This window comes from Barbus barbus, assembly GCF_936440315.1.
Source record: "Barbus barbus genome assembly, chromosome: 1".
Lineage (NCBI taxonomy): Eukaryota > Metazoa > Chordata > Actinopteri > Cypriniformes > Cyprinidae > Barbus > Barbus barbus.
In genome coordinates this window covers 37785383-37798622 of record NC_136729.1, presented here as the reverse complement: position 1 = coordinate 37798622, position 13240 = coordinate 37785383, and the positions used below count along the sequence as shown (strand labels likewise).

Genomic DNA, 13240 nt, shown 5'->3' with positions numbered 1-13240 from the left:
GCTGTTACTCGTAAGTGTAATTCATGTATTGTGAAACTGCAGCTTCATGCTAACACAAAATAAATATGATCTGCATTCTTATGACTTCCATTTTTCTGCGCTTAGATTTTTGGCAAGGTTTTTTTGCCAAAATACGGTCAAAAGCACTGCAAGCCCGTGAACAATGATTTGCAAGCGAAAACAACAGTTTAAAGAACTGCAAAATGGATTAACCGCGTAGAACCAATCTGTATGTGTAAAAAAACAGACTGTCAAATGTCTAAATTACTTGTTGTGTATGTAGGGCAAAAAGTTCCCGAAATAATCTGATATGAACAGCTCCGTCTTTCTTTTATCTGCGCTTACAATTTTGGCACGATTCTCTCACTAACTTTTTTTTTGAGTTTTGCAAGCATGCCCTCATGCTTGCAAAGGGCAGGTCCACCTTTTTTTGTAGCCAATCAATGAGGCTCTCGCTGACTCTCCATTTACTCTTATCTGATTGGTTCAAATAAACACATCTAAGCCAAGACATTTATTTTAATTTAGTTCGGGAAAGTTCTCGATACTTTTAACGTACACATACAGTAAAAATAAATAAACAATTAGTTAATTAAATAAACAAATAAATACCTTAATACCTTAATAAACTTAATTAAAACATGATATTTTATAAGTTGTGTTCCTTTAGGCTAGACTCCCATGTGTTCATATTGAATTACGAGCTGGTGTTAACATTACTTGGTTTGGTTTTGCTTTACATTGAAATTTCATAATCTACTTACACCACTGATGTTAAACTTTATAATTAAAATCATGTTATGGGACAATACTCAACACAGAGTGCTACACTTTGTAAAACCTTTTTTTTTGCTATGCCAATAAAGCTACTTAAATCTGAATTTGTCAATTTTTCAAACCATGTCTCTGTTTATGGTTTTTAACACTCAATTGTATATTTTGAAATTCCAGTATTGATTCTGATTACTTTCATGTGACTGATCAAGCTATTATATGAAACAAAAATGAGTAACAAAATGCTTTCTTTGTGACCAGATTTGACTAATGCAAAAACTTGCATATGTAATAATATGTATTTAATCATGTCTAAATATAGGCCTATATCCAAATTCAAGTAGCTAATTATGTGGGAATCCAAAGTTCCCATGTGTTTATATATAGAGAGATAAACAGTCATCTAGTGGTTACACGGTGGTATTACAGATGATAAATAGTGAATAAGTTAGAGATAAATATATAATAAATAGTTTTGTAATATTTTGTAAAGTCCCCTTAAATTGCAACATGTTAAACAAAAAAATATCACTGTTGCTTCTGTTGGTTCAATTATTATTAAAAAATGTAACCATCCCTGATCAGTAGACAGGTGAAATTATGCATGTATTAGGCTAGTGCAGATATTAGGCCTTCTTTAATTATCATCAAAATTACAATATAATATTACAAACTAAATATATCATATAGCCTGTTTAGGAGGAGAAGGATACTACACAGCTCGAAATTCAGTATGAAAACATAGCCTAATGGTACACAACTTTTAAAATATCATGTTTTAATTAAGTTGGTATTTATTTATTTTTACTGTATGTGTATGTTAAAAGTATCATTCTGGCAGCGAGAATGTTCCCAAACTAAATGAAGATAAATGTCTTGGCGTATGAAGTGTTTATTTGAACCAATCAGATCAGAGTAAATGGAGAGTCAGCCAGAGCCTAATTTGATTGGCTAAAAAAAGAAGGTGGACCCGCCCTCCCCCTCATGCTTGCAAAACTCAGTTAGTGAGAGAATCGTGCCAAAACTGTAAGCGCAGATAAAAGAAAGATGGAGCTGTACATATCGGATTATTTTGGAAACGTTTTGCCCTACATACACAACAAGTCAACAAGTCTGTTTTTTTACACATACAGATTGGTTCTATGCGGTCAATCCGTTTTGCAGTTCTTTAAACTGTTGTTTTCGCTTGCAAATCACTGTTCACGGGCTTGCAGTGCTTTTGACTGTATTTTGGCGAAAAAACATGCCAAAAGTGTAAGCACGGAAAAATGGAAGTCATAAGAATGCAGATCATATTTATTTTGTGTTAGCATGAAGCTGCAGTTTCACAATACATGAATTACACTTACGAGTAACAGCAAAATGCTGCAAAATCCTTTTTTCTTGCGCTTGAAAAGTGATTTAAACTTTCAAAAATCTTACCCTGCGCATGCAAATCTTTATGGCATTATTTAATAATAATAATAATAATTCACCATGCAAGGTCTTTGTTATACAGATTAAGCACCACTAGTGTGAAGAAGCAATAAATACAGCATGTTATCACTGTCTCTATTTGAATGTATTTTACACGTGGCATCTAAGCCAGATGTTTCTTACCTTTGATCCTTAGCAAAGCCCTGTGATTGCTAAACAAGAGGTCTGTCATGCGTTAATTAAAAGTATTATGTATTTTTTGTACACTGTATATAAAATCAATTAAGGTTATCAAGCAAGCTGTAGGTTCTAGTTCACTCAGTAATATCAGTAAATAGTAGTAAGTGTTCTTTCCAAATCCCACTTTTATTGCACTGTTTGTCACTTAAGGCCCGTTCACACCAAGGACGATAACTATAAAGATATCAGATATTAGCGTCCACACCGGCGAACGATATCATCTGTTTATTCTAAGCGCACGCCACGTCTGCCTCTTTAAATTCTCGAGCTCCTTAGCAGATGGATTCTGATTGGATGTCAGTTTTCATCAGCTGGAAAAAAAACATTCTGAAAGTGATTCCAACGATATCGTTTCTCTGTGCCTTTATAGTTGTGGTGTGGACTCTGCTATTCTTTAATATTGAGAACGATTTTTAGAACTGTATCGTTATCTATACTTATCGTTTTTGGTGTGAACGGGCCTTTAAAGGCTATGAAAGGCAATGGTATCAAGACAAGATATAGGCTAACCTTTGTTCTGTGAATGTGAGAAGTCTCATGATTCACAAGTATCTTTCATACAGTTTATTTGGAGTGTAACCTAATAACTAAATGCTTGTTCAAACCATACAAGAATGATAACCTAACTGTAACTAAATAGCCAGCATCCACATAACAGACGAAAACATTCAGTGTATGTATGTGCTGCAGTTCTGTTTTTAGCCAATCATTCATCAGCTGGGCAAAATTCACAGTAAGTGACGTCGATTATATTGTTAGGCTACACTGATGTTAGTGATACTCTGCTTTCTATTCTCTCTCTCTCGCTCTCTTTTTGTTATAAACTATTGTTATTGTTATGATTATGGTTATCAATGTTTGCTTGAGCAGACCTTTCTTGTATAATATTGTTACAGAACAAGTTTTCCTGACAATGCTAGCTTAGAAAAGATTTGTAAATGTTGCATATTAATTCCATCACTATAATAAAATGAGCTGCCTGCAGCTGTAATTCACTTTATGAATTTATTCAAGGCAAATGATAAAGGTTTAATTTAATAGTCAGCCAGTTTATTTTCTCCTATGCGCGTTAAGGAAACTCGCGGGCGTCAAATGGTTAAACATATGCCGCGCCCATCACATCCTGTCCCGTTAGTAGGCTTCTCTTGCTACACAAATACTGAACTTTGTCTTTCGGTAAACACGAAGGGTAATAATTGGACAGCCAGAGCGAAGGTCGATCATCCATCCACTCGGTTAGATTCTAAATGAATGGAACAAACCTGCTGTTTTATTAGTGAGCGCTAATCGAAAACAGTGAGGTAAGACGCAGTTGTTGCGCATTAATAGACAACGAGTAAATACGACTACATGATAACTTTCGCCTAAATTATTAATTTGTGATGACATCATAAATTTACAATTGTTGAAAAAATTAATAAACTTGCTAAACGTATAACCATTGACTCTAGGATCTATTCATCATCATCATGAACTTCCTCTTGGAGACTCTACAGGTGCTTTTGATGTCACTGGTCTACAGCTTAGAAGCATTCGTTAGGTTATTTATACCGCCTCGAAAGAAGAATGTGACCGAGGAGATCGTGTTGCTGACCGGGGCGGGCAGCGGAATAGGTCGTCTCATGGCCCTGGAGTTCGCGCGCCTGGGCGCGCGCCTTGTGCTGTGGGATATTAATGAGGACGGTAATAAAGAGACTTCTCATATGATTAAAGAAACGTACGGTGCGCGAGCGTACACATATACCTGCGACTGCAGCGACCGCGAGGAAGTGTACAGAATCGCAAACCAGGTAAAATACACGGTTGCACTTCAGTACAAAGACATATAGTACACTACATATGTAATCTTCCGTCTACATACTTGTGTAGGTAACTGCAGTGTACATAGCTGACAACTGGACATAGGCCTAGACTCGGTATATTGTATATATATTTCACATTCATGCTTTATGTGTATTAGGATTCATTTATCTGTCAATTTTAATGGGAATTGCCTTTTAATTTATTGGAGGTCAGGAAAATAATGGCATTGTGTGTCACAGGACAAGGACACAGGTGTGCCACATAAGTGCCAAATTTGTAATGACCATAAATGTTATGACTATAAACATCCACTCTCTTTTGCTTAAACGTTTATTTTCAGTACACTGTAAAATGTTGGATCATTATAACAGTGTCTATTAATAATTTTTTATGGTTTCAGCTGCATTTTCGTAATTAGTAAGTATAATCAAAATGGTTGAAAAACCACAATGAACTGCTGTGACTAAGTTCAACTTTGGCACCTCTTTGACACTTTCAACTTTAGGACAGTAATCCCTTAAGTGTTAAATTTTAGTGAGTTTACATTTTGACAGTCTAATAAGCTCTTGCGTAATTCATTATCAATCCCTTTGTTTTATTAAGGTAAAGCGTGAGGTTGGTGATATCACAATTTTGATAAATAATGCAGGAATCGTTACTGGGAAGAAGTTCATGGAATCTCCTGATTCACTCATAGAGAAGTCTATGGAGGTCAATAGTCTGGCACATTTCTGGGTATGTATACTATCTATTTATCTGTCTGTCTGTTTGCCTCTAAATGATGCCAAAGCATGCATGATAGACTATATCTCCTCTTAGATGTACAAGGCATTTCTGCCAGCAATGATTGCTGCTAATCATGGCCATTTGGTCAGTATTGCAAGCTCCGCTGGACTTATTGGAGTAAATGGACTGGCAGGTAGATGTTCTCAGTTAATAATGTAAATCTCTCACTTAGAAATAAGTACACATTTCATATGACAATTGTGATTTTGAATGTTTTGTACAGATTATTGTGCAAGTAAGTTTGCTGCAGTTGGCTTTGCTGAGTCTATGGCACTAGAGCTGCTGGCCATGGGCTGTGATGGAGTGAAGACCACCATAGTCTGCCCATTTTTCATTAACACTGGCATGTTTGATGGTGCCAACACAAAGTAAGAAACATACTGTTTCTAAAAAATAAACATAACCTACTTTTCCTGCCTACTTAACCAAACATTTTCTGTATTGCTCAGCACAGTTTATTTTTAATTTTTTTTTTATGATAAACCTGTGGACATGGCTGCATAATTTATGAATGCTAGATCTGTGACAATGTAGCATGTACAACCTGCCTCAGTACATTGTAGAAGCATGTAATTTTACATATTATTAATTTCTGTCATGACAACTCTCAGAGAGTTTAGCATGATAATATACATGTCAATGTTAATGTGTTTGGTCTTGGCGGAATAGATCTACTACACTGCTGCGGCACAGCAAATACTACTGCCAGTACGTCCACAGACCTGCTACTGTGAGCATGTAGAAAATACTGCTGCTGCACATATAACATATATGAAATAACCCCCATATGTAACACGCATAAAATTAACCTGTAGCAGATCTATACAGGTGGAGCTGGGGAAGGTGGAGGGTTTCTGAGCACGCTGCAACTGCTACAGCAAGCAATATCCAAGTATTTAAATGTTGAGCAGCAAGCTCATTGACTACTTATGTGAAAAGAAACCAATCAACTGCACCATTTGAATGATGATGTAATTACATCAGATTGAGTTAGAACATATTGGCCTGTGCCATCTAGAGTATCATTACAGAACTTTATATTTAATAGATACTTTTATCCAAAGCAGCTTACAAATGAGAAATAAAAAAGTGTTTCATCCTATAGAAAGAATCACATGAGAAGTGTTAAAAATACAAAATCTATAAGAGTACTTGCTAGAACAATACGAAATAGTGAGCATTAGGGTTGAGCGATACCTAACAAATTGGCATCGGACGATGTCTACAGTGAAACATCGTGATGGACGATGACATCGGGGGGCAGGGTTAGGGGTGTGCCTGAAGGGTGAATCCGTATGCAGAAACGCACGGAAAACAAATAACGAGTTATACGGAGCCACTAAAGGGACATGGTTAGCCACTTGCTACAGTAGCAGCCTGTTACATTACAGTACATGAAAGTTCACTTACCACATACACAGAGTAATGAGAGATGATAGGACACTACTATTTTTTTTCTCGTAGGCTATTTATTTCCCTTAGGGGTTCCGTAGTATACTTTATTTCCCATCCGAACTCGGAATTGGGATGTGGTAGATTGCGGAAAAGGGGGTGGGGAAAGAAATCACGATGCTGGCTCAACATCGTGATGTCTGTCAGCCATCGGCGATGGACGATGGCATTATCTATCGGCCCAACCCTAGTGAGCATAGTTTTCTTTTTAATACATTTAACATCAACCGGATAATGTAATGTTCTTATGGCAGTTTTTTAAACATTTCTTGAATATTATAAGGGAATCATCTGTCTGTAGGGTTAAGAGCATTCTACCAGTGAGGAACAATGTACATGAAATGTGTGAATACATGAGAAAGTGATAATGTGTCTTTCTGTGGTGGTATGAGTCACGGCTCACTTTATAACTGTAGGCTTTTGGAGTGGATGTAAATTTGTATGAGTGGAGGTAAGAGAGTGCAGAGCAAGTGGCTGTTCTGCACACAAACATACAGTGCACTTAAACATGCATTTCATTGTTATATAATATGTTGAAAAACATAGAAACATTTTTATCCAGAGTTTCTGTATATCTATATGCATTATGCAGTTTTAATTATCATCTGGATTATGATGAAATAAAAGTAACGGTGAGTTTGCTTGAGAAAGAGACACTCATGTAGGACAGACATAATACGATAAGAGGTCATGTAATTCACCCAGTGCTCTCTAAGATCTGTGCGTGAGTGTGTTTTTCTCTTATTCTCAACATGGAAGAGTGTTTGTTTGTTTGGAATTTATTGCTGGTCGAAAAGATGGGTTACAGGTCTGTTTGCAGACAATAGGGAAAAAAGCAATGCTAAATGCAACTAGGAACTATTGTCTAACATTTCTCACAACCAAAAGGTGGGCTGCAGGTGGGTTCAGTGCATGAAAACACTGAAATTCAATGGTCAGTTTTCTCATTCAGCCTTTATCATGTTAATAATTTTGCATATTGTAGGGTCTGTGTAGTTTACACATACATTTCATTGTTTGATTCTAAGGAGGTTTTTGATTACTTTTGTACATTTGTTCAATTCAAATTAAAACTAAAATGTGTTCAGCAAAGAGTGCTACAGTATTATTGGTAACTACAAGTATTTTCAAATTAGATGAAATACCTCATAGATAGACAGAAGGAGCTAGAGATATGCGAATATTTTGGAAGTGAATGTGGGAAGTTAAATGTCACTTGCGAGTAATATTTGGGCTTCTTGGGATGCCTTATTATTCGTGTAGTTCCTCTTATCTGCTTTGTAAATGTCTTCAAATACAAAGTGCTTATACTGGTGTGTATGTGTGTTTTTTGCAGATGGCCCAGAATCATGCCTATTCTTGAGCCGGAGTATGCGTGTAGGAAAATTGTGGATGCTGTTAGAAGGGAACAGGTTTATGTTTATATGCCTCGAAGCATCTACATTGCCATCGTTTTGAAGAAGTAAGTCATGCTGGACCTCAGTGTTAAAGATCTATTTTAATTTAATGTTTAGCTATTATAATAACAGCATTTTAAGCTGTTATAAAATAGCTACTATGCTAAAGCTATACAACTTATAGTGTGGTATCACCGTTGTCACAATTGGGTTTTAATAAAAATTAGCTATATATACAGTAAAATGTTTTTTTTTTTCTTATTGTGCTCTGACAATAAACAGGGATAATAAAGAGTATGGCATTGTTCATTTACAACAATGTGAGAATACAAAACAAACTTATATTTTAACCTTATGATCTAGGGTAGTCTTTTGCCTGTCTCTTCACAAACAGTATGACAGGCACATGCAAGACTACTAAAGTCTTTTTCTCAGTGAAGCCAAAATCTAACGCTGCTTTCTGGTTCAGGTGCAATAGAAATAATTGAGAAATTTAAATGGTTTCATTTGTTTGTGTGTGTGTGTTTCTTTCAGTTTGCATGTATAACATTTTCCATCTGTCTTTTACTCTGTCACAGTCTTTTACCCACTAAAATGGGTGTGCTGCTTGGTGAATATCTAGGAGCGTTCAACTTTATGGCTAAGTTCAAAGGCCATGGAAAAAAGATCAAATAATTTCCACCACCAGAGGAATTCAGAACCAACCAGTGGACCAGATGGACAAATCACATGTTTTGAGATGTTTGAGGAAACAAAACCGTGTTCTGCCACAAAGTACCTAGAGAGTGAATGGAATAGTTACACATAAAACAAGCATAAAAGCACTTCTTACATTCAGCACTGTTTTAACCATTACAATTAACCAGTTTTTATTTTTTTATTATTATTTTTTTTTACAATAGCGATAAACTCATCTTGAGCCATTTGCACATAATTTGCACCCAATAAAACATTTTGATGAAGAAAAACTTTTAGGTTACATATTGTAGATAGTTATTTCTGTTGATTTTCTTTTTCTTTTTATTATGTATTTAGTAGTACCAAACTACTTTCTAATTATTTAATGGCTGACTGTATTATGCAAGCAATTGACTTGGCTTATTATTATGGCTCCTTAATAAATGCATAATAATAATATTGGTCACAAATCATCTGTTCTGCGACTCTTATTTTGTGCATTATTCATATTTTGTTTTGTTCTTATGTTCATTGCTTTCCATTGTCCTTATGTTCTCAATTCCTGTGCTTAGTTTCTGTGTCCTTGGTGGCTAGTGTTCCTTTGTTGGTTTCCATAGTTAATCATTTGCTGTGTTTGAAATTGCCCCCTATACCCTCATTCACTATTCCCTACATTAGTCCACTATTATAGTCCACTTGAAGGAGTGAATGAGAACAAGTGAGCAAATTCAGACACTGAGTACACGGGAAGGACTGCCGCTTTAGCATAGTTTGTGGTTGCAGTTTATAATCATAACTTACCAAACTGGCAGCTCCAGTAAAAAATCTAACAATATCTAATAAAATATCCAATAATTTATTAAAAGGGAAATTTGTACTTGTATGATATTACGCTGTACACACATTGGACAAGCGGTTTGGAAAATGGATGGATAGATGATTCAGCTGCAAGAGTCATCATCTGGTGAGATGTAGGAATTAATTTGGCACTACCCTCTAAGTGCATTATGGGTATTCTCAACTCATTGAGTGTGCATCTATTATACACTCATTATTGCGGTGCATTATGGGATTGAATGAGTACACTCGATAACATCCACTATGGTTTCAGACACCACTACAAATGCTCTCCCTTCAAACAGTGCCCCATTTAAGGGTATGGGGGTGATTTCAGACAGCCATTCTGTTCACCTGTATCCTGTTCAATTACTTATCTCTTGTATCTATACCCCTGTTTATTTCATTTGTTGGCTGATTATTGTCTTTGCTAAGCAGATCTGTTACGTTTACCTTTGCCTGTTTTTTGATACATATGACTTAAATTATTCTTATTTTTTTATTTATTAAATAAATCTACTGCATTTTAATCCTCACCCTTAGCCTGCACATTACAGGATAATCGACCACAACAAAGGCATGGCTCTGCCAGCAGCAGTACACTTCCTCCACCACATCTTTGTATTTAGATCTGGCATGTGTATCGCATTATCCAGAGAATTCCTTCTGGCCATTCCATTTGGCTGGGTTGAATGCACAGAACAGACCACACTATCTCTCCATTAATTTCTTTCCATTTTCCCTTTTCATTGTTTTTGATACTTCCGACTTCTAGGATTACCTTGTTTTCATTTTGTTTTTTTATAAATCTGTGGCATTTTGATCATTGCCTTAACTTCTCTGTCGCCTGTATGCTACAATTGGTTGCTGAGAATTGGATTTTTTTTTTTTTTAATCAATGCACTACTATGAAAACAAAACAGCACCATAAAACACTAAAACGTTATTTATACTACAGGAATTGTGTAAATTTAGTATAACTACACTAGAGAAGTGCAGTAAATAGGCCTACATTTTGGTCTCAGTGGAATTTCTATCCTACAATCTATACTATCCTATAAAGTCTATGCTAAAATCTATACCATTATATTATATAAATGTATTAATGTATTTACTTATATATGTTTATATCTTAATATATTTAATGTAAAATTACATTTAAACACATATATCATAAATTACAATGCAGTGTCAACAAGAGACAACACATGACTACTTCAAATATAATTGAAATCAACATACATTTACATTTGTGATGATTTTATTATTTATTATTTGATTGAAATATATAATTTTATTGAAATGTTACAAGTGGGTATACATTACACCAGAATGGAGGCAGACCTGGGGCGCAGTGTTAGGGTATAAGCAGAATGCTTTTAGGCGCTTTTGGCAGTGTGGTTTCGGAATACTGCAGTTATACTGAAGTGTTGGAAGGAAATGATCAGAATTTCCTTAAATCACTTGCTTTTATTGTTTCAGAGAACATTTATTTAAAATGTTAGAATTTATGTGAATTTCTTGTTGTTTTTTTCTTTTTCTTTTTTTCCGAATGCCTGCTAATTTGGCACTAGGTTTTTACATGAATTAAACATTTTGTTATATCTTGAGTCCTGTCTTCGATGACATTGTCTCTTTGATCTTATGTAATCATGTTTCATCGTGGAGTCAACAATGTTCAAAATGCAATAGGGTGTGACTCATCTGTAAATGACTAACAAATTAGGGATCATGACATGAGTAGGAGTGTACAATCCCAGGATATCGGTAATTCCAATGAAGGGACATTAAAGGCTTCCTATTGTTTTTACCTAGGAGGAATAATTCAATGTTACAAACCACCAAACAAATAAATAAATAAAAAAAATAATAATTTAGACTTCTAAATGTAGAATCAGACTGTCCCTTGGCCTTGTGACAAGAACATTAAAGCGGTCTAAACTAGCTGGGGCATTACATCTCAGTGCAGTATCTGTTGTGGGAGCGGTGATCCACTATGTGGACACAAATTTGTAGGGCCATGCATGAAGAAGGACTACAAAACCCACAAGTTCACTAATGATTGATGATGATTTAAATACAGCATTAAGCTTTATAAATATGTATTTACTATGAATTTATCACAGTGTCTTATTCAGGCACAGTAGTATGCACAGACCTCCACTCAGGCAGGGCAGAGACTTTTTTATATAGTTTCAGACACTCACCAATACTGCAGTATCACAAAGTCTTGGTTTCCCACTGAGGCACTGAATAAACTGAGAGGAACAGTTTATTCAGTTGAGGCTGTGCTTTGTATAAAACAAACAAACGGACAAACAAAAATAATAATAAAAAAATAAAATAAAAAAAATAAGGCATTCTTTTTCTTCTAACTTCTATGTAGAAATAGCCGATATCACCACCAGGCAATTTCCTTTATCTTATGTCTATTGTAATTTTGACAGACAGTGCCTCGGTTATAAATCTGGGGCCGTATGCATGTCAAAGGATGTTCATAATGTTAAGACTAGATCACAGCTCCTAAATTAGATGATTAAAAATGATTTAAGGTATCCTAACCTATAGGAGTAACAAGATGGCAGTAAGGTGTCGGAGACCATGCACTTTCTATTAAAGAAAGAATTTGTTGGAAATATATGATGACACAGAGTTGCGAAAATGATACAGATTGTGAAAGTATTCTTTTTGTTACTGACCTTGCAAGAAATTCAGTAACTTCTCCAACTCTATGAAACAATGCTCTGACTGCAGAAATGAAAGTTATAATGACTCAATTACATTTTTCGCAACTGGAAAAATGCAGCAGTGCACAAGTGATAACTTGGAGCCCGACACAGTCCCTAATAAGCAGAGTATTAAATACCACTATTGCAGCCCTAACCATACCAAACATGGTATGGCATTTCATTGACTTCCCCACTGACCTTCAAACCATACGGCAAAAGCAAGCCTCTTTTCTGAGGATTGCGAACTTCCCTAAAGTTGTTGGAGCCATCAATAGCACTCATGTAATGTAATCCAAGATGGTGGCATGGACAGATGCAACTACTACTTTAGGGCCCTATGAAATCCGCTTTAATTTTTCCCAAATTCAGTTGTTGTTTTTTTGGTTTTGTTTTTTTTCATTTTAATTTTTTTTAATGGTTAAATTAAATTTTATTTTATTGATCAAAAAGCATGTCTAATTAATTAAAATCATGAAACATAATTATAATCATGAAACAATTTAACATTTAAATTTTCTCCCCACCTTATGTTTTATTGTTAGCAAATTCTGTTTTAGCATGTCTAATTATATGAATGCATAAAAACAATTTTATTCATTTTTTTTTTTCTCAGAAATTGTGTTATTTACATTTTTCTGATTATTAAATGAAGACATAAAACATTCATTTAATTTAGTTTTTAATTCATGAAAATTAAATAAATAAAATGTTTTGGAAAATAAACATTAAAACGCTGAAGAAATATTGTATGATTATTCCTTCAAAAATAAGGTTTTAATAATTTTTGTGGTAGTTGTAGTATAACGTACATTCTACTGAACAATACCTATATTTCTGCCGCACGTCCTGATTTTGCTGAGTTAGATGTGTTCCTAGGTCAACATATTTTGTTGACCCTGGAACATTTTAATCCAAAAATTGAGTCTTGACCATATCCCTATGCCTAAACCTAAACTTAACCATGAGTAATTCCTAAAATGATTCCTAATTCCTAAAAAGGAAATGATAGATGAATGACACTGATGTACAAGCACCAAACCCTGATTGTAAGCCTAAACTTCACAACAACTGTAAACTGGTTCTTCAAATCTGATTGTTAATCACATTGTTGTTGCAGGGTCAACATAG

General features: G+C 35.0%; 1 protein-coding gene across 1 annotated transcript; it reads left to right on the top strand.

Moving 5' to 3' along the window:
- Positions 1–3548: 3548 nt before the first annotated feature.
- LOC306875581 (epidermal retinol dehydrogenase 2-like) lies at positions 3549–9917 on the top strand. The gene is made up of 7 exons (XM_079426253.1): positions 3549–3731; positions 3882–4220; positions 4837–4968; positions 5053–5152; positions 5243–5387; positions 7808–7933; positions 8447–9917. Exons 2-7 carry the CDS (start codon positions 3900–3902, stop codon positions 8541–8543), a joined length of 921 nt encoding a protein of 306 aa, XP_079282379.1. The 5' UTR covers positions 3549–3731; positions 3882–3899; the 3' UTR covers positions 8544–9917.
- The last annotated feature ends 3323 nt before the right edge of the window (positions 9918–13240 follow it).